The sequence below is a fragment of the Dermacentor variabilis genome, chromosome 3 (assembly GCF_050947875.1).
Source record: "Dermacentor variabilis isolate Ectoservices chromosome 3, ASM5094787v1, whole genome shotgun sequence".
Taxonomy (NCBI): domain Eukaryota; kingdom Metazoa; phylum Arthropoda; class Arachnida; order Ixodida; family Ixodidae; genus Dermacentor; species Dermacentor variabilis.
The window spans coordinates 10422875-10449254 of NC_134570.1; the positions used below are offsets into that span (position 1 = coordinate 10422875).

At 47.2% G+C, this 26380-nt stretch overlaps 1 protein-coding gene across 3 annotated transcripts in view; it reads right to left on the reverse strand.

The window, feature by feature from the left end:
- The window catches only part of mTor (serine/threonine-protein kinase Tor), a 461269-nt gene that overhangs the window by 335409 nt on the left and 99480 nt on the right, over window positions 1-26380 (reverse strand). For all 3 annotated transcript variants that reach the window (XM_075684170.1, XM_075684168.1, XM_075684169.1), the window contains exons 12-13: window positions 18867-18989; window positions 7140-7223 (exon numbers count right to left, since the gene is read on the reverse strand). In XM_075684170.1, the coding sequence (XP_075540285.1) occupies window positions 7140-7223; window positions 18867-18989 (207 nt within the window). The remainder of the gene's footprint in view (window positions 1-7139; window positions 7224-18866; window positions 18990-26380) is intronic.

Below are 26380 nucleotides of genomic sequence, written 5' to 3' on the forward strand. Positions count from 1 at the left end.
AATGAAACTGTCTAATGCATGCAAATTTTGGTAATAGTAACTGTCGATTTTTAATTAGTGGTACCAATAACAAAAAGCATGCGTTCTGCAATAGAGAGTCCGAAAGTTAAAAAAGTAGCCCATGACATGTTCTATAAAAACACTTTTCTTTAATGTCTCGACAGTGGGGGTGAAGTGCCCGGAAATGTGCTTCATTAACAGACCGTATGGAGAAGCTAGAGTTATGAACTACTGTGGTTTATATTCAAAAACATGTCTGCATAGTAGACCAGGGCAATTACAATGCACCTAGTGCTTAACTTTCTGGTATAACATAATGCCCCTACCACACGGGCACCCGCAAACACCATTGAGCATCAAGCTCCCTAATGGAGATTTACGGCAATGGAGTTGCAGCCGTGCTAAATGGCAGAGCGCGAGCTTCGACGGGTGCTGCATAGGGCAGAAATGGCGCTTCTGCGCTTACTTCCGCGTGAAACTGTTTACGTATACAGTCGCCGTTAAACTAATCTATATGTATATTTTTTTTAATGCAGTACGTAATCTAATAAAGTTACAGTGAGAAAGTTTGCTGCATGTCACTGCAAGACTTTTGTTTTCCAAGCACAGCGAAGTTGCAAGCAATGCTGGCCATACTGCGTTCTTGCTTTCGTGCGTGGGTACAGAGTAGCGTGGGTACATAGGACACGTTGTTCGACTGGCGTGCTTCGAGTTGTGATTCTGTTGTGTAATTGTGCATGTGCATGTGTTTACAGTGAGCTCAAATGCTCCCACATGAGTGACGAAGGCGAAGACGTGAAAAAGAAGGTTGCACTCGCCATGGCCACAACAACCGGCATTGAAGCTCCGGGATCGCTCATTGCAGTGCGTGCCGCCTGGATAATTTATCCGTATGACCACTGGGACTACACGTGCAGCTCGCGCGCAGGTGTGTAAATGGCGGAACGACACTTCCCCATGCGGCATGGCAAAGAATTGGTGTAGAGGGTACAAGTGCTGATGGCCTTAAAAACAAATTAAAAACTTCCATTACGTAGCATATAACCCAAGGCAAAGCAAAAGTAATAACGCTAAAATTTGTAAGTGAACTAGTTACGACGATTTTATTAGCGTGGTTTTCTTTGGTGCTGTAGCTATCTGGGAACGAGAGTACTCTATCCAGAACTCTATTCAGAACTCTATTGCAGAACTTCGCCCAAAATCTCCATGTAACTTTTTCGGTGCAAGGGAGACCATGTGACACAGAGTGCTACTCCATTGACATTAAAAAGAAGGAGTTAAATGGAGTTAAATCTGCTTTCACTGTGATAGCAATTATATGGACACTCCGGGCGCATTTCTGCCATCATAGTTGCCGTGATGTTCCATATAAAGCCCAAGAGCAATAACACTGTCACCGCACAGCATATGCTGCATGTGTGAGTGAAAGCGTGCGAGGGTGAGCCGACAATGGCGGCTCAACATCGCACACACAGAGGAGGAAAGCGGTGAGGAAGCGCGCCTAGGCACAAGAGAGAGGGAGGGGCATGCGTATGGCACAGCAGTACAGACCCTTTCTTGAGCATGAGGGTTGCAATGGTGGGCTTGCTGGTAATGCATCCATCTTGAAAGCGATCTGCAATGGGGACAGAGTGTGCCGCGTGCTGATAGCTTCGTCTGTGCCGTGTTCTCGCTGCTTAATTCACCTTGAAGCGAGAGGCAGCCCAAAGGTCAATTTGCTCGCTGCTGCTGCCACGCTTTCTCACTCAAGTGCTTTGAAAGTGAGTGTGCACGGTCATCAAGTGAGATGTGTTCATGTTTGCTTTAGCAAGCGTGGCACCATGCCTGTTAGTTTAGTTAGTAAGCGAATGTTTCCAAGGTTATACGGCCGGTAAGACTACTATCCTTACTTTGTATAGCTGTCAACTACAGTAAAACCTCGTTAAACCGTACCTGCTTAAACAGTAGTTTCATTTTAAAAGTAGTAGAGTCAGATCCCCAACCTAATGGCCATTGAACATTATGCATTTTGTATCCGCATAAACCATACCAGCTTATTGCATATGTATCGGTTAACACGTAGTGTTTCCACTTTTCGGGGTGAAATCACTGCGGTATGTCGGCCCGGCAGAACAATGAGCCTCAAAGATCGGAACAGCTTCCAAGCACAAACGCGGAGCGTGCTTGGAAGAAGCCACATCAACATCAGCATCATTTCGGCACCATGCCAGAGTCGGAGCGTTGTGGCCCGTGTTGTGGTGTCGTGCACGCTAGGACAAAAACCCGGTGCTCAGCATATAAGAAAAATTGGACATCGTTCATGCCGCCGAACGTGACACGAAGAAGTCGGTGGTGGCACGCGGGAGGAATCTGCCGTTGACTACGGTGTGTGGCATTTGGAATGCGAAGGAGAAGTTGGTCGGCAATGCTGCTGCGACCGTGAAAATACTTTAGCTATGAGGTTCGACTTCTCGCCATCGTGGCCTCTGTTATTGCCGAAGTGTCACCTAACGACAGTGATGAGGATGACACGGAAAGCGACAGCACAGACGATTCAGGCCCAACAGCGGCTGATGCTGCGCGTTACATTAGCCTCGTGCTGGTGTTTGCCGAGAAGAGGGGCTGGCAGAAAAGCTGGCTCGAAGGTTGAGCGAGTTTGAGGCCGTCGTCGTCGCTGCTAGCCCGCCGCGGCATCAAACGAAAATACCATACTTTTGTCGTGCGAAGTGAATAAATACTGCATGTTTTCTGCCCTTTGTAGTGCCATGCCACGTGCTTATCATCGAGGCGACAGGAGCTGCCACACTACGTGCCTATCATCGAGACGACGAAAGCTCCCACTTCTCCACAACGAATCAAGAATTCGACATGGGAAGGGACTTCAAGAAGCACCAAGCCATCTCCGCGACAAAATCAAAAATTCGACACGGGTGACATCATCACCTGCCTCGACAGGTTCTTACCGATGAGGAGTCGCCAAAGAGATTTAAGGAAGAATCGGCCCATTGTGAAGGAGAGAGTCGCCTCCAGCCACCCAGTCGGTCTGATGTGCTCTTACAACTACATGTACGCTATCATCCACTATCTGTAAATATTGTATAAAGATTTTTAATTTCTTCTTCGTCTCTGGAAAGAGTCCGTCTCTTGTCCTCCACCCCGAAGTCACAACAGTGGATGGCAAGTTGTGGGATTCGAAGCCAGATAACGCCCACTATACCGCTCAATGGCAGCCAGGAGGTTGACCGGCGTCGGCTACTTTGGAGGGGTGAGTGCCCAACGTTTGCCTTTCGCATCGCCAGACTTCTGTCGCACACGTAAATGCTAAGGACAATTGCTCAAGTATTCTGAAATGCTCGTAGTGGTTATGTCTTAGTTTGCTTCAGGCCTTGCATAGATTTCCAGCTTCGGAAGCAAAGCTAATTTAGAGGCAAAACTGGAGACGAGCCGTCAGATCGCGATGGAGAAGCTCAGGATACAGGACCTTCTTGATGTTTGTCAGGAGATGGACATTTCGGTTGCCGCGGCAAGGCGAAAGAAAGCCATTCTGGACGTTATGAGCGCACAAGAGGTAACTGAGAAGCAAGTCGAAGAGGTTTGGGGAGAAATTCTTGAGAGGAGAAGCGAGAAAAAATGCTCGACGAGGCAGAAAACAAAAAAGAAAGGCGCGAGGAGGCAGAGGAGAGAAAAATGTGTGAGGAGGCATAGGAGAAAAAAGGCGCGAGGAGGCAGAGGAGAAAAAAAGGCACGAAGAGCGAGATCATGCTCTTAAAATGAGAACTGGAAATAGAGCAAATTTGAATCAGCTCGGCGTGTTCAAGTCTCCTTTCCGGTGGAGATGATATGCCTAAACTGAGAATACGACCTGATGCTACCGTACAGGATAGGCGGTGATATCACACTTTTTCTTGTGAATTTCGAACGTACATGTGAGAAGATAGGGCTGGACGAAAGCCTTTGGTCTTAAAAACTTCTTTCAGTTGTCCCAAGAAAGGCCACGGAAGTTCTCGCACGATTGTCTAAAGAAGACGACGAACACTGCCTTGAAATGCCTCGGCAGAGGCATTTCGACGGCGGTTTAGACAGGCAAAAAGGGCCAGCGAGTCGCAAACCGAGTTTGTGTAAGCCACGACAAGGTGCTTGAATGCATAGCACTGGAGCAGTTTTACCAAGTTCTTGCAGAAGAAGTTAGACTTGGGCTGCAGGACAGGCTCCCAGAGGTAGACCTAGAGAAGGCAGTGCAGCTCGCGGAGGAATATCACATGCGCTGAGATATTCAAGGAAAACCGATTCAGGAAGACAGGCTAGAAAAAAAGGACTATTCTGTAAAGCGGTTTTTCCCTCACAAACCAATTTTGCCGAATAAGAAATCATCTACGAGCGACGAGTTCTGCAAAGGAGTATCGACTAAGGCTGAGGTGGCGAGGGAAGGGGTAGCAGAGACAGCCCAATCGGCTGGGGCCGCTAAAGCTAAGGCAGACATAGAGCACGTGTTCGAGGCTCAGAGACCAATTACCTGTTTCCATTGCAACAAGGAAGGCCATATTTTCTCAAATTGCAAGGAGCGTCCATCTCTCCTCCTCCACACCGAGGTCACAAAACCTTTCATCGCACTCTTTTGTAGTTCCTTTTTGGACTGGTAAGTAAGCGATGTCACGCTATTTCAGTTAAGCAGTACTACCATTTATTACATACTTCTTCCAAGCTACGGCTAACTATGGTTTAATGAGGTTTCCCTGTAATTTGCTATTGCAATCGATGCTTCGCCTTTCATGTCGATTTTTACTGCGACATTTTATTACAAATTTGCCATTAGCGATAGGTCAATTTAAAAGCACTCAGGCCTCACCCATATGGATATAAAAACAGATTGGAATAGTTTTACGTCATACTGGACCTGGGGACAGCGACATCTGCCCATTGAACCTGCAGCAGCGCCCACCTCCATGGTATCTCGTTCGCACACTGCACCTTCAGCCTACTTTTTGTTGTTTTGTGCCTCAGCTAGGGAGCGCCACACCGATTGGGTCACTCAACCGTACCCTAGTGCACTCTAAATACAACCACCCTAGCTATTGAGACAGCAGCAACGACAGCCGTGAGTGGCGATATATTGGTGATATATTGAATGCTAAAAAAACTTTCCCAATGCCCTAACAACAGCAGCGATTTGACATTTAGGAAGAATGTAGGCCACATTATTCATTATGTGCAGCACATTTTTTTTTTTGCAGATTAATTGTGTGTTTTGAAAATATTTACGGAATAGCCATTTTTTTTCCCCTATTTTTATGTGTCATATGCCTGAGATGTTGGTTTTCCAGGTCCCCTGGGTGAATAAAGCAAAATACATTGTTTATATTGGCTTGAATTGGAAAGCATATCATCAGCTGTCGATGTCTTCGAGCTCGCGCAGGTTTCCATTGTCACATGTCTTCAATGTCAATGATGGTTCAACTGAGAGCAAGGGCATTCTCTTAGATGACCGGCCTTCATCTGTTGCATGTGAGGCCATTCTCTTTTGTGTGGGCTGCTCGTGTGTGGGCTGTTCGTAGAGACACTCTGGAAGATACGGCAAAAGATTGTGAGTACTGTATCAGACCGAAGCGCAGGCTTTCCATGCTGTGCAGATAGTTCCTGACCTTCAATGATATGCACAAAATGCCTCGGTATGTACTTTGCATCAAAGTGCAGCTCACAAATGGAGTTAGTGACTTCCAAAGGGCTGATCGGTGCGGTGAAGATTGAGCACCCACACCCGGCACCTTTCTTCATCTTTAGGGACTCCGAAGAGCGAAATCTTGGCCTGACCTTTCAATCTGCTGTATACGGTTTTGCAACCCACTACACAACAGTAGTTCTCTCACTGAGGTGTGCTCATCCTGTCCTCCTTTGAACACTCTGCCAAGTCGGCGAGTTACCAGACAAACTATAGACATATGCAAGGGCTGTATGCGTGCGCGTACATCATGCAGGTGGCATCGTCTGATGGGAGCAAGCAACCTCAATTCATGGCAAAGCAGTAATTTTATTGTGTTCTTTTTTTTTCCGCACATGGTAGGTACAAACAGTGACTAAAAAAAACACAAGCATGACGGCGCGTCGAGCAGACGATGGCATGTCAAGCAGACGACAACTCGGCGGCACCGTAACCACCGCTGGTACGCACGGTTCCGTCGGGCCGCTGAGGCACCAGATTGGCTGGAACTTCTGAAGAAGGCGACGGCAGTGCAGCTGCAAATTTCAATGTTTTTTTCTTCACTCTCACCGCTTGCCATGGCCTCCATTGGACCCACTCCCCCATTCTAATACATTCTAGTTATATGAGCACAAATTACGAGAAACTGCGGGAGGCCGTGTCGCATGGTGTGCAGAATGCGAATGGCTGCGCTCTCTTTTGGAGAATGATTCTGCTCGCTGTTCATGGCAACTGCCGGAGCACACATGCGAAAGCCGTTCTGGCACAGCATGCCCCAATTTCAGTCCATTTTCTGTGTTTGGCGCAATTTGGCACAGGAATTTGCATTTGTATCAAAATGGCACAATTGGCGCAAGTGTCCCACCCTTGCACACCTTTATTTACTATACTATATCATGCTAGTCAACGCCACAAGTGGCATTCTCGTTGCAATTGCCAGAGAAGTCGTCCACGTTGGATGCTTCATGGGCATCCATGGCCATCGAGTGCATTGGGTATGCAAGGTATCTTAAACCCAATCTGGATAATCTCCAGACTGGCTTAAGGGTGGGTGCAATGGAGGAACTCCATTGCTTGGTACTTTTGCTAGCTTTGCTAAAGAATCTAGGTCGAGAGTCTTTGGTCACACATTAAGGCGATAGCTTCATTTTGGCAACATCTTCGAGAGAAAAAAAGAAAAAGTCGACCTATATACGAATAAATACTGAACATGTGAGATATTGCCAGGAAGTATGACTGACAGGAACATCACAGTAGTATTTCTGTACTGCTCATGGAGGATGCTAGGAAGATTGTGACTTTACAGAGCATATACAATAACGGAATGGATGCGACACTGAAAAATGCACAACCCTGCTGTTCCCCAACCAAGCTATATGCAGAATGCTACACTAAGAGCTTTTGTTGCTTTAACTGTATCCAACTACAGAACAATGTCCACAAAAAAAAAATGAAATACACGCACCTGTGCCTGCTCTCCAACTGCTGCCAGGACACATATGACAACCCCAGGGTTTGGATCTGGAGCCTTGAGCTTTGGGATGAGCACCTGCACAATGTCACTAAGTGTTAAACACGCCCTGAAAAACATTATGAAAGCTACCGTGCCTACAAGAGGTAGCATATGCTTTTTCTTGTGGCTTCTGAAATTAATGGCTTTTTTTTTGCACCACAGTAAAACCTCGTTAATTCTGATTTCACAGGACCAAAAAAAAAAAAAAAAGTCTGATTAACAGAATGTTGAATTATCGAGGATATCGACAGAACAATAAACAAATGCCGACTACGTAAACACATTGTATTGCAATAGCAATTATATGGGCACTCCTGGTGCATTTTTGTCATTGCCGTTGCCATGAGGTTCTGTATAAAGTACAAGGGCGATAAAATCGTCGCCGCACATCGTATGCCGTAGGTGCGAGTGAAAGTGTGTGCGAGAGTGAGCTGACAAACGCAACTCAGTCTCGCTTGTGCGATCAAGGAAGGCATGCCGGAAGCGTGCCACCCATTGCCGCCGGGCGAGGCACGGGGGTGAGGCGAGGGAGGGGGAGGAGGGCATTCTTCTCCGGCGGTTGTTGCTTACAGTGCAGCTGTGCGGGTGCCATATCTTGAAAGTGATCTGTGACGTGGCCAAAGTGCACGCCTGCATGGGCTTCATCTTCAAAGCAATCTGCTATGTTTGCAAAACGCGCATAGTGCCGGTAGCTTTGTATGTGCTGTGCTTTCGAAGTTTCGTTCGCGTTGAAGTTAGAGATACACAAAGGTCAATTCGATCGCTGCCGCTGCCACGATTCCGCATTCCAGCATTTTCACAGAGTTTCCTAGCTCATTGAGTGAGATGTATTCATGTTTACCTGAGCCCGTTGACACCATGCTAGTTAATTTAGTTAGTAAGCGAATATTTACACATTTATACGGTCGATAAAACTACTATCCCAACTTCGTATAGCTATCCACTAGTTTGCTATCGCAATTGGTACTTCACTTGTCAGGCGAAACTGTGACATTGTTTACTTAATGAATCAGCAAACCCTGCTTCTATTTTGCACAAAAGCAGTGCAAAACCAGCAATTCACGTGATCTCATGACTGATTAGCGCTCGCAGCAGCAGAGACCTCGCGACTACCTTGGCAGTGCAGCCACAGCTCACTTCCTCATCCAAGACATGCTTTTTCCCTACCACTTGCACTTCCTGATAACTTTTTCACCAGTGAGCTGGTCAGCAACAGCATCGCAATGTAGCTGGAGAGTTTGATGCCAGCTTGTAGGCCATGATAGAATCTCTATTCATCCTCAACAGCTTCCACTGCACTTGACATTGAAAGTACATTGCACTGAGTCAAAACGAAACTACTGTTACCTGCAACTGCTGTGGAAGAAACCGTATTTGCTGTCGACGTGATCATGGTCAGTGATCACGAAGTTCTGAAAGCACGTGGTGAATGTGGTGTTATGTGTGGTGGTAAATGCAAGAATAAAGAGTTTAAAGGCACAAACAGGCACTAAGCGTTCATTCCTGCAGTTCTTGTACAGTTTCCGCAGACTACTGTAGCGATGTGGTCTCCACCGTTTTGTTTCAGTGGACCTTTTTCCAATTAAGCCATGTGCATGTACATACCCTCGCCCCAGCTACATTCAAAGCTGTGCCGCCATTACCACAGGGCAGGTGCACGAAGTGAATGCGTGATGCCATGCATGAGCTGCGGCCATTTACTGACCTTGAGGGACTGAACAATAATTTTCAGTTGTTCTGGGCAACAATACTGGTTATGAAAACACTTTAGCAGTTCATGGGAAAGGCTACAAGCAGTTTTGTTGATGAAAACGACTCCTTGAACTAATGCTCAAGCGATAGGCTTAGCGGTTGTGGCAAGTCTCATGCCGGACACTTGCTGTACTGTTGATTGCACAAACCAGGGTGCATTGTTGAAGGTATTGAACTGGTGTGGCGTGCACGGCCAACTTACAATAATTAAGGCATGTTACCAGTGAGCCATCAGGCAATGGCTCATTGCGATCACGGGATTCTCGCTATGTAAGGCAAGCCAGCATTCTGATAACTGCACAACATCAGCACAGTGAACATTCTAATCGCGCCCGCCGCTGTACGCCAGATCCGGCAGTCTCGGCGATGTTTTAATTTACTGGTATGTATATCACAGGACTTTTACTATTGGCTGAAGAAGGCATTACTGCATGCAGGCGGAAATAGCTGTACAGGTATACGTGGGGCCAAAGAAAAAGAGGAATGTCGCCCCACAGCCCACAGGAATGCGTCATATGACACCAAAGCAACACACTCACGGTGTCGCATTATGCACAACTTGCGAGACTTTTCTTTTTTCAGGCAAATGAAGCCTCACGTGCCTGACAAAACAATGTGATGCGCCCACTTACCTCTCCCCCCCCATACCATGTCATATGCTGCTGCTGCTGCTGCTGCTGCTGCTGCTGCAGCAGCAGCAGCAGCAGCAGCCTACTTTTATGTCCACTGAAGGATGAAGGCCTCTCCCTGCAATCTCCAATTATCCCTGTCCTGCGACAACTGATTACAAATTGCACTTGCCAGTTGTGGGATTCTCTCCTGTGCTCTTGGGACAAAGGAACGACAACACAGTAGTGCAAACAATCACAAGGGCATTTATTGCACCCTTCATAGATCAATGCCTGCTAGCCGAGTTGCTATTCACAAAACATGCCGATGGGCGCGCGACAAATCTAGAAAGTCTGACTCGTCGCGACCGGACAGCGAGCGAACATGTTCGCCACGTGCTGGATCCCAACGCCTAGTTGTTCGCGTGTACGGTCACGCGAATGGTGGCGCGTTCGTGCGAGGCCTCACGAGACGGTCTTGCAGAAGCATGGATCGGTGCATGCACGGAATGTTCGCGGCGCTTTCCGACCCGCAGCCAAAGAGAGGAAGAGCTTTCTCCTCTCCACGCCCAAGTAACCCCGCCATTAGGTGGCGTTAGCAGAGCCACACTCGCGCCATCTCTCGCAATGCGCTTCAACCACACCGACTTCCACGGGCATCAAGCCACGCGGCGAAGCCGGATTACAGGAGACAGGAGCTATGCGGGAAAACAACATATCAGGAGACGAGTGAGAGTCGTGCATCCCCACACAGTTTCCCTGTTTCATCACCCCACCTAGTTTTCTGCCATCCTCGACTGCGCTTCCCTTCTCTTGGCACCCATTCTGTAACTCTAACAGTCGACCTGTTATTCATCTTACGCATTACATGGCCTACCCAGCTCCATTTTTTCCCCTCTTAATGTGAATTAAAATATCAGCTATATTCTGATCCACACCGCTCACTTCCTGTCTCTCAACATTACACCTAACATTTTTCGTTCCATCGTTCTTTGCGTGGTCCGCCGCACAGCAGTCACGCGCATTCGGCCGCGACATTCAAATAGTCCAAACTCCTATCACATTTCCCCCCCCGTTCAAGAAGTCGAGGAGGGTAGCACTACGGAGTATCATGAGTCACACAGTTCAAGCTATTACTCTAGTCCGGGTCCGTAGCTATTCTACTTAGATAATCTGCACCAACGTTATCACAGCCACGAATATACTCTACATGAAAGTCATAATCTATAAGTAGTAAGCGCCAACGTAGTACACGACTGTTCACGTGCTTCGCCGAATCGAGGTATCGCAGTGGTTGGGGGTCGGACTGCAGGATGAACGGTTTACCGTAAAGGTAGACATGAAATTTCTGTACAGCCCACACCATGCATGCACACTATGCACGAGGCATTCCCTCTCAATTGTGGAGTAGGCAGCTTCATGTGGCAAAAGCTTTCGGCTAGCATAGGACACGGGATGCGAACGCCTGTCGTGTTCTTGCAAAAGAACTGCTCCGAGACTTCTCGACTTCAACTTTGAGTCGCTGATCCATAGTCAGTTGGTTCGAAATGGCGACGTCTTTTGATGTCTGCGTTCCGACGAGTGATGGGTAAGGCGGCGTTCTCTCTTCAAGCTCTAGACCTGTCGCGTCATCTGTACCCGCCGTTGTCGCTGTTACCTGAAGCAATTCACTGTTGGGTCGCTCTTCATATTTTTTCAACATATTTATACGAAATACCGTTGTTCTGCTCCCAAGGTCAACAACATGGTCCAACGGACTTTTCCTTTCTACAACGTTGAAACGTCCCTTCCACATGAGTATCAGCTTATTCCTTTCACCAGGCAGCAGAACAAGTACTTTGTCTCCAGGATTGAGCTCTCGCATCTTGGCTTTCCTGTCATAATACATTTTCTGTTGCTGTTTCACTTTCGTGAGCTCTTGCATGGCGATGGTGCACGTAAACTCTAGCCGTTAACGCAGTTCCATGATGTATTCATAAGAAGATTTCGTGTCGTTATCTAAACAGGGATTTGTCCACAATTCCTTTAGCACAGCCATCGGGCCATGGACATAGCGCCCATACAATAGTTCAAATGGCAAGTAACCGATGCTGCTCTGCGGCACTTCTCGGTATGCGAAGAGTAGCGGGCCGAGGTAGCGGTCCCAACATTTAGGTCGCTCTTCGCACATGCGTCCTAGCTCGTGCTTTAGCGTGCCGTTAAATCGTTCCACTAATCCATTTGCCATGGGGTGGTACCGTGTGGCAGGCGATTGCTTAATTGACAGAAGACGACTGAACTCCTTCATCACAGCTGACATGAAAAAAATAGGATACGCGGTCGCTGACAATCTCCCGCGGTAAACCCACTCAGGAAAACATTTCAACGAGTCCTTCCACGACAGTTCTAGACTCTCTAGATGGCAGGGCGATAGTGTCATGGTATCTGGTGGCGAAGTCAACCATAGTAAGGATGTAGCGGTTGCCTTTATCTGAAGTTGGCGATAAAGGACCAATAATATCGATGCCTACGCGAGCAAAGGGAGTGTCAATTACAGGCATTGTACCCAGTGGGGCGCGTCCGACTAAATAGCGCGGCACCGTTCATTGACAGATGTCGCACGATTTAACAAGCCATTTCGTCTATGACTGGACCCCTGGCCAGTAAAATTAAGCAACAATTCCATCCACCGTTCTCGTCACACCCTGGGGACCGGCGAGGATCCCTTCATGAGCCAGCTTCATCACTATCCCCCTGAGATCCCACCTGACACTGTGTGCTTCCTGTATAAAATGTCGTCCTGTAAGTAATATTCGTTTGCGCGGCCATCCGCGACCATCATCTTGCCGACCTTTGCGAAGCATCTCCTCAGAGACCCATCGTCCCTCTGTAAAGCTTTTAATTTGCCTTGCTCTATTCCAGTGACTGCGGACTGCAGGACAGGCAGTGTAGACAGAGACCGTATCCTCGTTTCCTTTATCACAGCAACGAGCTCAGTACCAGATTCATAGTCTTCTGTATGTCTCGAGGAGGCGGCTGCGTTTTTAGGTGTGGAGAACGTTTGGCCTTCTACGTCTGGTAGCTCTGCATGAGCGGTGGATGACATCCTGTTGGCAGGGTAACTCGTTGCTGTTATGTTTCAGCGGAGACCATGAATTGGCCGGGTCATCAGGTGCACGGGCACCTTCCATGTTTCCCAATACCACATCATACAGGGGGTCTCGCATACATTTAACTCATGCGACGCCTGTAAACAACGGATTGTCTAAGTATACTATCGCTTCCGGTAAGTAGTGAATTGTGCGGTCCAGCAACATTACTGGACTTTTTGTTCCTATCATTTTGTCCTCAGGTATCAAAGAGAGTTGCACGACTACGGTATTGCAGCCAGTGTCTTGTAAGACCGGTTGTGATTCGAGGAAGCCTCTTCCCACTGGCAGGTTTCCACTGTCACATTTGGGGCCTTGTCGCATTAACGTCATGTTGACTATTGGGACCATTTCACCACGTTGAAGCACGGCGTATCCCCCACCTTCTTCTGTCGGCTTTTCGGCTTGCGACGGAGCCAGAATACACGAAGCTTGTCCTCGATTTTCCGTTCTTGAGGCTTCACCTCTTTGTCCCTTTCTGCTGGACCATCCGCGACCTGTAGAGTTCTCTTTAGTCCGGGACCAGCACTCCGAAGGTCGATGTCCTGCTTTATCACTAAGGAAACACCGAATAGTTGCGCGTGTTGGAGGTTCAGCCTTGCAAGCAGAGTCTAACACGATCTCCTTGGACAACTTTTCTCTACCTAGATTGCTCAGGTTTTGTGCCTCTATAAAACAATCGACATTCTTTGACAACGTAGCGAGGGTCTGACAGTTCCTTTCTTTCAGAAACACTCGCAGCGACCTAGAGCATCTTCTAAAAAACTATTCAGCAATCATGGTGTCCCTGAGGGAGTCGAAGGTCCTCTCAATATGGGACATTTCAAGCCAGTGGTCAAAGCAGCCCGATATTCAACCTGCATATTGTAGACCAGTCTCATTGTCTTCCGGCCTTGCGTTTCGAAACTTTTCTCGGTATCCCTCAGCGGTGCACCAAAAGCGCTGAAGGAGAGTAGCCTTCAGCTGGTCGTAGTCTAGGGCTGCATTAGAATCAAGCCGTCCTATGACTGTCAACGCTTCTCCTGTCAGGCAAAGGCTGAGGGAGTGTGTCCATTTTGCGTGGGGCCATTCCTGACTCGTTGCCACTAGCTCAAAATGTTGCAAGTAGGCGTCTAAATCATCCCGGGCTTCGTTAAACAGGGGGATCAACTTATGGGGACTGAATAGCTCAGGAGCCGCCCTGGTAACCGACTGTTCCATAGTTCTGTCACTCTGTGCGCTTTGTGCGCCAGCAGTTTTTTCCTGGAGCTTGATCTTGAGCTTTAGCATTCGTTTTTCCACTTCTAATCATAGACGCTCTTGTTGTGCCTGCGCTTTCACGTCTTCCCGATGTTGGGCGCGATGGTCGCATTCCCTCACATTTCTGCATCAATCCAACGTTTTAGCTCCGCTCCTGTCATTCCTAGCTCTTTCCCTATGACGTACAACCTCGCAATCTCCATTGCCCCTCCTGCACGTTTGAAAATCCTGGCAGGTTCGCCAAAATTTGTGGTAGGAAGATGTGGGCCCAGGCCTCAACCATACAGGGATGGCACGATGAACACAGAGAGGCTTAATGACACGGGGACTGGACTAGGATAACGTACACGATAACACACAGTTCCTTTCATGAGTGTCTGTCGCTTAGGTATAGTCATGCTCAGCGTCAATGTAGGAAGGCGTCCGATAGCGCGTCGGTATCACACACTCACGGCACGAAGAGGCGCAAAGATGAATCTAGAGCAGCGAGTGGCGCAGGCGCTGGAGGCTGGGGCGGATGACCGGCACACGACGAGCCACTCGCGTGACAGCTGGGTCGGGACGTCTGCCCGCCACAGGGTAGACCGTTCGGAAGGCTTAGCTGCACCGGAACATGTCGGCGTCGGATGCTCGCCCAGCTGTTTGGAGCAGGCTGGTTGAAGCCCAAGGATAGCCCAGCCTGTTCTGCCAGCACACCCAGGAACACCGGCCTTGGGTATACGAACTGCTTGGCTCGTTCGGAAGGCCAGCCCTGGCAGCTCAGGCAGATCACATGGCTGCCGTTTCCGCCCAGACACCGGCCCCTCTTTGTGCGTCGCTGCCGCACAGCAGTCACGCGCGTTCGGCCGTGACATTCAAATAGTCCAAACTCCTATCACATGGAGATTATTTTGGTAAACATTTTATATAATTTTTCAGTTCTTTAGCACAATAACAACAACAACGGCAACACATGACTGAAGTCATGTGCTGCCCTCATTCTATTGGAGAACAGCTTATGAATATTTTATACAATACTAAAAGCAAGCTAATGGACCCATAATTTTTTATTTCTTTAACGTCTCCCTTCTTGCGGATTAGTATACTGTCGGCATTGTTCCAGTTCTTTGAAACACTTGCAGTTGTGAGACATTGCATATAAAGGGCAGCAATCTTTTCAAGCATGATATCTCATCCATCTACGATTAAATAGACTGTTATTCCATCTTCTCCTGCCACTTTTCCCCTAGTCATGTCTTGCAAGCGCTCCTAACTTCATCACTAGTTATAGAAGGGGCCTCTGTATCCTGTTCATTACTATTTTGAATGGTAACATGTCTGCTCTGGGCACTGTACACATCAGTACAGAATTCTTCTGCTGCTTTTACTATAACTTCGAAATTGCTGATGATACTACCCGGCTTATCTTTCAGTGCATACATCTTGGCTTTTCCTATGCCAAGCTTTTTATGACTGATTTCATGCGGCATCCATTTTTTACTGGTTCTTCAGTCTTTCTCTCGTTATAATTTCGAATATTCCTTACTTTCTCCTTGTTGATCAGTTGTGACAGTTCTGCGAATTCTATCTGATCTCTTTGAGTTGGACATTTAATGCTTTGTCAATTCCTTATTAGGTCCTTTGTTACTTCGGAGAGCTCACCTACTGGTTGCCTTGGTGCCTTACCTCCCACTTCAAGTGTTGCCTCTGAAATCAACCTAGTTACGGTTTCATTCATTACCTCGACGTCATCTTCATCTCTTTGTTCTAAAGCTGCATATTTGTTTGCAAGCAGCAGCCTGAATTGGTCTGCTTTTAGCCTTACTGCGTCTAGGTTGGCCTGTTTCTTCTTGGCTAATTTTACTTTCTCTCTCTTCATATTGAGAGAAATCCTAGACCTCGCTAACCTATGATCCCTGCACTTTACCCTACCTAACATTTCTACATCCTGCACTATGCTGGGGTCGGCAGACAGTATGAAATCTATTTCATTTCTTGTTTCTCCATTAGGGCTTTACCAGGTCCCATTTCCAGTTGCTATACTTCCTGAAGAAAGTATTTATTATGCTGAGCTTATTCCTTTCCATGAATTCCACCAAAATCTTTTCTCTAGTGTTCCTAGAATCAATGCTATAGTTGTCAATTGCTTGTTCACTAGCCTGCTTTTTCCCCACTGCTGCATTGAGGTCAGCCGTGACTACAGTATACTGAGTTTGTACTTATCTCATCACTAATTGAAGAACTTCATAAAACTGTTCTACTTCTTCATAATGGTGCCTGGAGGTTGGTGTACAGGCTTTAACTACATTTATTTATACCTCCTATTCAGCTTTATTACGACTACTGCTACCCTTGCATTATTGCTGTAGAATTCATTAATGTTGCCTGCTATGTCCTTATGGATTAGAAATCCTACCCTGTATTATCTCTTATCTGTAAATCTTCTGTAGCAAAGGATGTGGCCGTTAGCACTGTATAAGCCTCAACAGTTCTTGTAACCTTATTAAGGTCAATAATACCCTACACAATGCCTGATCATTCCTCAAAGAGTCCTGCTAAGCTAGCTTCACTTGAGAGCGTTTGCGTGTTGAACGTTGCCAGGCTCAGTTTCCAGTGGCAGGCTGTCCTGATCCAGACATTCTTGGCACCCTCCGCCACAATGAAGGTGTGACCGACGTCTCGGTCCGGTGCTCCACAGCTGCTGGGGACTGAGGGCCATGGGTTAATTGTAGGGGTCATGAGGGACGTAGTGGCCGAATACTGCATCAGGGAGGCCAATTCCTGTTCTGGTGAGGGAGTGTCTTTGTTGAAGCTTAGTGGGCATTCCTAATTTGGTTGCACCTAGACTAATATAGCCCCCCTGGCTCTCGGCATATTTCTTTTCTTTTTTTTTTTGCCAGTGTCAGGTACCGCTCTAAGCTGCTCCCCATATGCTACATATTTCGAGATAAAAACAACACTTGTGCTGCAGTACACTCGCAGTATGTGTGCAGAACTTATGGACATTGTTTATTCATAGTTCATCATGATGAGCTGCTTACACTGCCTGCTCTTGAGAGCAAGCACATGCATGCATATGTTGACTGCCTCATGCAAGTCAAGCCACTCCAAATGATGGGCGAGTTTATCCTGAAGAAAGTACTGCTGTGACAAGTTTGATGGTCATGCATGCATGTCTTTACCAGTTGGAGGAAAGTACTGGCCAAGCTGTTAAAAAATAAAGGCTGGTGCATCTCTCAAACCTTAGTTCCAAATGGCCTGCACGTCGCATTCAGCATGTTGCCTTCACATCGGTAAATGGAAAAGGTGTTGTTACATGTGAACAAATATGCGCAAGCTAGAGCAGGATGATGAGAAGCTACTTCAGCAACACAAGCGACAAAAAAGAAAAATGGGATGGCCACCGCAAGAGACTGCTTCAGCAAATGCTACCACTGCACAGAGACGAGAAGCGGTGGCAGCATGTGCGTTGTGACAACTGCGGTATCCGCTGGCACTGTTGCGTAGGCATTAACCTGTTCTGTCTTCCCCATGTTTCTCTCCTTTCCACTGGCAACGGTTGCGGTGGGGGCATTCACATCGCGGGCTAGCCACTGTTGGTTGCTCACAATGGCATCACGGGTATTCACCTCTGGGACAGCACCATGTTTCCACATGTTTTCTTCTTGTCCGCCAACACCTCGGTGTCTAGTACTTGAGTTTGCGCACGGTGCCTTTACCTGTGTGGTGAGCGTGTACTTTCTGTTGATCCTTTCCGGACACTAAACTGAAGAGCAGTGCCTAGTGCTCGCACAAGGTCGTACCACATCCCCCTTATCGAAGGCCCAAGCCGAAGGAGACTGCCTGAGCTTTCACAAGTTGGCCCCACTGGTTATCGCGAGAGCAAGTAGCATAGCCGCCAGGACTTTCCCTAGCGGTGTGTCCCAGCGCGAGTCCTTGCTCTCGCAGCGACAGGCTATAGGTGCCCCTGTCTGTATTTTTGCCTTTGGTGCAGGAGCCCTTTGGTTCCCGCGTACCCTTAGGACCGGGCGTTTGTGCAGTATTGGGTGCCGCTCGACACAATAAACGGTTTCTGCCATCGCAGGGCATTACTGTCTTCTCTTGCGTGTACAGCGCTCGATAGCCCCTTTGCGGCCTGAGCGCATGAGCAGTGGCAACAGTAGAGGCAACGGCTGACTTGGCCCTGTGGCTCACTAAGCTCGAACCCGCAGTCATGGGTACTCCTGTCAGACTCTAGGACTCCATAACATCATGTCCATCAAATTTAGTTGAAGTGGCGGCTTCTAGAGGGGTTGCTTACTGGAAAATGGTCAGTTGGATGCTAGTGCTAGTTTTGTTCTTTCACATCGCACATTTCCGGCACTCAGAGGGTTGTCCGAATTAACTGGTGTGCAGCCAAATACATCCAAAGTAAGGGGAGTTTGATGCCATTAAATAATGCGTACGCCTGCTAGAACAAGAGTACAAGTCTGAACTAACTGACTTTCCGAATTAACGAGGGTAGAGCCCACAACGCTTTACTGCATATATACTTTTTTACATGATTGCAGCCATATCATAGTGCAGAATTACTAGAACCATAGAACAGGAGCAAAACAGAAGGATAAGTACACAGTGAGCATGGCTATAGTAATGGTAAGTGTTTAGGAGTGGCCCTAAACTGCTGAGGCACATGAGATGCACAGAAGTTAAGAGGCACAGAACAGTGACATGACACCGGATCAAGCATCTTCCACAACAGCTGAGACTTGTAGCTTCTAGCATAGCATGACAGACAAAAGAAGAAGCCGTGGATGCAGTAGTGAAGTGCAACTATTTACTCTATAATAACTCTGCCTATGCAAGACACATTTGTGTGAGAGGAGATTTATGATACACTGCCTTTTTACAGACAAGACATCTTTAAGTGTCAATGAAAGGTGTTGTGGAAACCTTTTAACAACGTATTCGGTGAGCAACAAGTGGTAACTTACAGCCAGAATGGGCTCCATGTACGGTCGTATAAGTCCTGGTGCATTGGACAGAAGGTGACCCAGCATTTTGGCAGCCTGCTCCTTGTTTCGGACCACCCCCGAGTGCTCCAACTCCGTCAGATTCTTGAAAAATTGAAAACAGAGCACAGGAAAGATGCAGTCACAAAAATGGACTAAAATGAGCTAAAACATCAGTAATGCTATAATGAACGTATGCTGTGTTGAAAAAGCAATGGCACACTTTTGTTACAGAAAATGAATATTGTTACGGTGGGAAAAGAGGACAATGTCGTCGACGGTGAAGACGACGAAGTGGTGACAGCCTCTCTGGATTCTCAGCTGCTGTTTATGTATGCCTTGTATATACACAGTGTAAATAGTTTTATCCCCGTGACATTTTCGTGGATACGCGGGGTACGCATCTTCACCGCCGACAGCATTGTCCTCCGCGAATCGTAAGCCGCAAACTCGAAGCAGCGTTTCCTGCCTCGCCTCAACAGACGTCTTGGAACAACACTGCTGAGATGATACCACTGATCCAGTCCGTGGTTCGCCAGGAAATCGCTAATATAAGTCTTCCCAGCGCCTACTCCTTGAGTCCTCCCGATACCCTCCCTGCTCCTGTGCCTCGGACCTATCGCAGTCCATCTCACAGCGCCAGTTATCCCTACATTGCCTGGACTGGCGTACACCATCGACAGGCCGATCTGTTTCTGGCGCGGCCGAATCGGTCACGTTTCCCGTCACTGCAGGAGCTGTTGGCCGTCCCTTCCTTGAAACATTTCCTGGAATTCAAGTTTGCATCAAAGTTTTTCACCCCGTCGCTTCTACGACCCTTCTGACGCCACTACCTCGATTCGTCGCTAGGCTCGCTTTCCCTTGCCTCAATGTTGCCAGCCACGTCCGCCCCAGCTTCACTTAGCTACCCAGGACTGTCCCAGCACGAAAACTAGTCAATGCAGCACCTCAAAGTGGTGCTGCAATGTCAGATTCGCCACAAAATCCTCCTTTGACGCTGTTTACGAGACATAACCTTCTTCATGTCCAAGTTGATGGCACACCCGTCACAGCACTCATAAATACTGGAGCACACATATCAATTATGACCAGCCGCCTACGCCGCCATTTAAGGAAAATTGTTACGCCTGCCATTACTCGGTTTGGACGATTCGCCGACGGTAGCACGGTGACCGTGGTCAGAATGTGTACTGCCCATGTGAGCATTTCTGGCCGCCATACTGTCATCCTTTTCACTGTGCTTGAGCAATGCCCCCATGACCTCATACTAGGCTTGGACTTCCTCTCTGCCCATTTAGCGCTCATCGGTTGTTCCTAAAGTGCTGTGCTTCTTGACCTGCCTCGACTGGACGTTCCTCCAACACCACAGGAAATTCACCTAAGACCGACTGATTTTGTTCACGTTCCACCACAGGTCTTGACATACATTGAAATGAAAGCCTTCTATGCCAGTTCCCGATGGTAATTACATCTCCGCTTCCATAACTGCCATCGCTCTCACCCACAATGTTACTGTCCCACATATAATACTGAGGGTCACAGACAATCACACGTATCTGCCTGTGGTGAATTTTGGGCTCACTAAGCAAATTCTGCCTAATGATATCACCCTGGCTATGAAAACTGCTTTAGAAGTTAGCTGCATTGACACTTTTGTCGTCGACGCTTTCTGTTAGTCTTTCCGGTCTGCCAAATGTACTGACAATGAGATTAGGAAAAGGATCGCCCCGAATCTTACTCCTGCAGAGGCTGAACAGCTCTGCAGTCTACTGCTTTCGTACAAGGACATATTCAACCTGAGCAACCGACCCTTAGGCCAGATGTCACCTGTTAAACATAGTATACATACAGGCGATAATCCACCCATCCATCGGCGATCCTACAGAGTTTCAGTTTTGGAGCGCCACATTATCAAAATGGAAGTAGACAAGATGCTAGCGAAAGACATCACTGAGGCATCGTCAAGTCCCTGGGCGTCACTTGTCGTTCTGGTCAAAAAGAAGGACGGCACATGGAGATTCTCAGGGTGTCTACCAAGTTGACATTTCCAAATTCCCCGAGTTTTCCAGGTTTTCCCTGAGCACCTTTGTGAAATTCCTTGAATGAGCCAGAACTTTGTTTTGTGTCAAGACAGGCTGACACTATGCTGCCCAATGCTGTCACTCTCTTGTAGGCATGTTGAAAAAAAAAATGACTTAACCCAGTTTGAATAGTAACGAGTAATATCTATGTTATTTAAAAAGCAAACAGAAAGAAGGTATTAGTAAAATGCACAGCAAAAAAAAAAAAAAAAATGGCAAAACCCATTCCAAATTGAGTCTAACATATTCAAATACGAATGAAAAGGAGATGCATACAGAAGTAAATATTTTTGAATATGAGCTATTTCTATCAACTGATAGCAAGCTCATCGGTATGAGGACTGAACTTTGGCACAACTAAGATTCTCTCTCAGCAGCTGGGAAGTCAATGTCAACAGTCCTGATATACTCTCAGCCCATACACAACACCTCAGTGTTGGCTTTCACTGCTTTAAAGAGTTTATTTTGGTTTGGATGAGGGACACCTGCATCTCGGCATCAGCCAACACTTTCTTTTTTGAGCTCAAGCTCCTTCAAAGAGGCGGCGGTACGCTTCCTTTCCTGTTACTTCTTCAGTGCGTCTGTCCTCTCTGTTCTCATCCTCCTTCTGTCACGTGTTCACCCCATGGATCATTTGAAGCATCCTCTTTGTCAGTTGTACAGTCAACATCCGATTTTCCGGACTCCCTAGGGGCCACAAAAACGTCCGAAAGAAATGAATGTCTTTAACTGCCCTTAAGGGCTAAAATTGCCACAGGCACGCCCGAAAAAGCTCTTAAGGCCTGCCAGTACACTTATTAGGCATATCGGTGTTTGTACTGTGACAGGAGACGGGGGTGCACGCGTGTATAATTAAGGAACACATACTGTGTCCCGTGACAATTGCCCCTTCCTACGCTTGTTATGCTTCACCGCGTAACACTGCTGTACTGAGGCGAAGCTAACTTTCGGAGACTGGCATTACGCAACGCGCAGTGCTTTGCGAGCTTCGAAGCCAATCGCGAGGATTACAAAGGCGGAGTAGGTGCCATTGCTGACAGCGGCAAATTCTTTCAATCAAAAACACGGCAACACATGGCAAGAAGCTTAATAGCGAACGTAGAAGCAGCTATGGTCGGATGCAACTTTAGAAAAAAGGGGGCGTTTACTCCTCCGACGCGGATGCACACGAGCATCCACCAATGGGCACGCACTCAGGACTGACGTCATGAGCCGGACGGCCGGTGAGCCCGCAAACGAAGAAGATGGCCGCCCGCGCTTCGAACTGGGCCACCTCGCGTCAGCTGTGTGCTTCAGCGATAAATGCATTGTTTTATATAAATACTTTTTCAATAGCAACTGATTCAATTTAATCTTGGAAAACGAGTAGTAAATACGCAATGTACATGCGAACAAGCGCAAAAGTCATGCAGAGCTGCTCTTTCTACGTTTGTCACTTATTTATTCATTTACCTCACAGGCTCCCGAAGGAGTATTGCGTGAGGGGAGGCTACAGGGAATTAGCAAAAAAAAAAAAAAAAGGGAGTAAAAAGAAATTATACATCGTTAGCGAGTAAACATGAAAGAACAAATATCTAACAATATAAATAACGGGATAAATGAAACAAACGACTGTGTGAAGTAACAAAAAGGAGTACCAAGAAATTATACAAATGGTAGCAGGTGAAAGTGAAAGAACAAGTCTGTAATAGTGTTAAAGCAATTCAAAACAAACATTCAAACAAAACAAAAAGAAAAACCTATACAACTTCGCTACAAGTATTTACTTAGGTGCGCAGTATGGTTTAGTTGTGACGAATTATGGAAATAATATGCATAAGCGTGCTTTGAAGGATACTGGGTCAAGAATGTTGACTATGTAGTTTGGTAGGTTATTCCAATGTTGAATGGCACGTGGTAACGTGGAAGAATTGAAAGCATTTCTTCGGCCAAAGATACGCTGGAAACTGAGATGATTATGCAAACGCCGAGATGTACGAGATGGACGAGTGAGCGGCAGAGTGGACGGGCGCGTGCTATGGATTATCTTGTGAAATAGACAAAGCAATCCTATGGTTTTTCGTGATTCAAAAGATGAGAGAGATAAAGATGACTTAATGCTAGTCAAGCTAGAGTGGCGGTGATAACCTCTGACAATGAAGCGGGCGGCGCGGTTTTGGACCGATTCGAGAGATGCGATTAAGTAAGCTTGGCGAGGTGACCAGATAGGGGCTGCGAATTCCAGTTGTGGCCTTACAAAAGTCTGATAAGCGATTTGTCTGGTGAGGACAGGAGCATCACGAAGGTTGCGTTTAAGATAGCCGAGCGTACGTGAAGCCTTAGCAGTTATTTTTTCGATGTGCGCAGACCATGACAGGTTAGGTGTATGGAGAATGCCGAGGTACTTGTATGAGTTGGTGCGTGTGACGGGGTTGTTATCAAGTGAGTAATCGAAAGCGGAAAATGTCTTTTTGCGGGTGAATGTTATTAGTTTGCATTTATCAGTGTTTAGAGTCATTTGCCAAGAAGAGCACCAGTTAGTAATACGGTCAAGATCTCGTTGGAGAGCGACGTGATCGGAAGGTGAGCAGATTTCACGATAGATCACATAATCGTCTGCGAACAAGCGAATGGATGACGTTATTTCGGATGGAAGGTCGTTAATATAGATCAGAAAAAGTAATGGTACGAGTACGCTTCCTTGTGGGACACCAGATGTTACATCGCTATACTGGAAATAAAGTTATCGACGACGGTGAATTGCTTACGGAATGACAAGAAATTTCTTATCCAAGATACTGTTAGGGAATTGATGTTTAAGCATGAGAGTTTAGCTATGAGACGGCAATGAGCAACGCGATCTAAAGCCTTAGCGAAGTCTATGAAAATGGAATTTGTTTGTATGCCCTTATCCATGTTTAGGAAAATATCCGCAGTCAATTCGAATAGTTGCGTTTCACATGATAGTCCTTTTCTAAAACCATGCTGATGTTTAAAGAAGAACTTGTTAGTTTCCAAGTGATTTGCTACGTTTGAAAAGATTATGTGTTCTAGTAACTTACCGGGAACGCTTGTTAGTGATATTGGGCGGTAATTGCTAACAGTGCTTTTATCGCCAGATTTAAAGAAAGGCATAACTTTACCGACCTTCCTTTAGCACAGAAGCTAAAGAGCAGATGACGTGCAGCGTTGTAGAAGGCACGGGGTTATTTTTCTGTCGCTATCCGGCATGTGCTGTAGCACATGAGAGCTCTGCTAAACCAGTCATCAAAATACAAAAGCCTTTACTTATACCAAGAATCGCGCGTTTCAGGAGCACGATATTTCGAGCGGGACTATTTTAGTCGCGGAAGCAATCGGCTGTCGCGCTTCGGTCATCTGGGCGGGGCCTCCCCTTTTTTTTAAAATTGTATCCGACTATAGGCATAAGGATGCCGCGGTGGTGGCTACGGCTGCCAGCGGATCTGCGTGCGAGAGTGCCGGTTCGACGCGGCGGTGGTGGCTTTGATTAATGAATGCCATTTCAGAACTGCAGTCAGGGCAATATGCATTGACTATATGGAGTACGTGGTGGTGCTGCAAAGCCGTGCGAATTATCGGGCATGTCCGAAAAATCGAGTGTCTGGAAAATCGGTCGTTAACTGCTCCGGAAATACCTTGTGCCGATGACACGGCGTCAATGACGATTCGTTGCAATTCCTCTGTTACTGGAGCCAGCATTAACACGACTTTTGTTCTCTTTCAATAAAATTACAGCTAATTTTCCCTGATAGAAGCACAAATTGCCTGAGTTTTCCCTGAGTATTTCCAGACACTTGAAATTCCCTGAGAATTCCCGGTTTTCCCGGTTGGTAGACACCCTGGATTCTGTGTTGATTACCACCACCTCAACCACATCACGAAGAAGGACGTTTACCCACCCCCTTGTGTATCAATGACGCCTTTGATTGCCTTACGGGGCACAGTATTTTTCCTCCATCGACCTATGGTCCGGATATTGGCAAATCACTGTGGCTGATCTAGATCGTGAAAAGACTGCCTTTATAACACCTGATGGTCTTTACCACATCAAAGTTATGGCTTTTGGGCTATGCAATGCTATGGCTACCTTTGAGCGTATGATGGACTCATTACTCCAAGGATTCAAGTGGTCGACTTGTCTCTGCTACCTAGATGATGTTATTGTGTTCTCGCCCTCATTCAGCCCACACATTGAGTGCCTTTCAGCTGTACTTGTCGTTTTTTGCAAGGCCGGTCTACAGCTCAATTCCAAGAAATGTAACTTTGGCCACCGTGAGATTACTGTTCTTGGCCATGTCGTCAATACGACTGGCATCCGACCGGACCCTGAGAAAATTCCCGCCGTGAAAGAGTTCCCTGTTCCAGAGTCCACAAAAGATGTCCAAAGTTTCATGGGCCTTTGCTCTTACTTCCGCCACTTTGTTAAACATTTTGCCACCACAGCAAGCCCCCTCGCAGATCTCCTGAAGAAAAGTGTGCTTTTTCATGAGGATCCTCTCAGGCCGCCACCTTTTCTCACCTTACCACCATGCTCATCACCCCACCGATTCTAGGACACTTCGCTACTTCAGCCCCTACAGAGGTGTGCCCCGATGCCTGCGGCGACGGAATCAGTGCCATCTTGGCACAAATTCAACACGGCCATGAACGTGTCATCGCGTACGCTAGCCGTCTTTTGTCACCTGCGGAGAAAAACTACTCTATTACCGAGTACGAATGTTTGGCTGTTGTGTCGGCAGTAGGAAAATTCTGCCTCTATATATATGGCAGGCCTTTTTCTATTGTACCAGACCCCCACGCACTCTATTGGCTTTTGCTCTTAAAAGATCCCACAGGGAGGCTTGGATGATTTGCTTTGCGGCTACAAGAATATTCCTTTTAAGTGGTGTATAGGTCTGGTTGCCTGCACAAGGACGCCGACTGCTTGTCCTGTTACCCTGTACACACGCTGCCAATGCCGACACGGACGCTTCCACAAGTGTTCTTTCCATTTTCCAGCTTTTGGACATGGCCAACGAGCAGCGCTGTGACGCTACTTTGAGGACCCTCATTGACCGAATGGAATCTACTCCTACTGATCGATCATTATGGTGGTTCATCCTCAACGACGGGATATTGTGTTGATGCATTTTTCATCCCGACCGTTTTTCCCATCTCTTTCCACCTCCACTCAACTGTGCTTCAGGAGCTTCATGATGCCCCAACTGCCAGACACCTTGGGGTTGCTCACACTTACGACCGCGTGCACTGCCACTTCTACTGGCCTGGCCTCGCATGCTCTGTACAATGCTATGTAGCTGCTTGCAAGCCCTGTCAACATCATCGCTTCTTTCTGGGTACTTATAGCCGATCTTCATTCCACCTGAGCCATTGTTTCGCGTGAGTTTGGATCTCCACGAGCTACGCAACCGACGT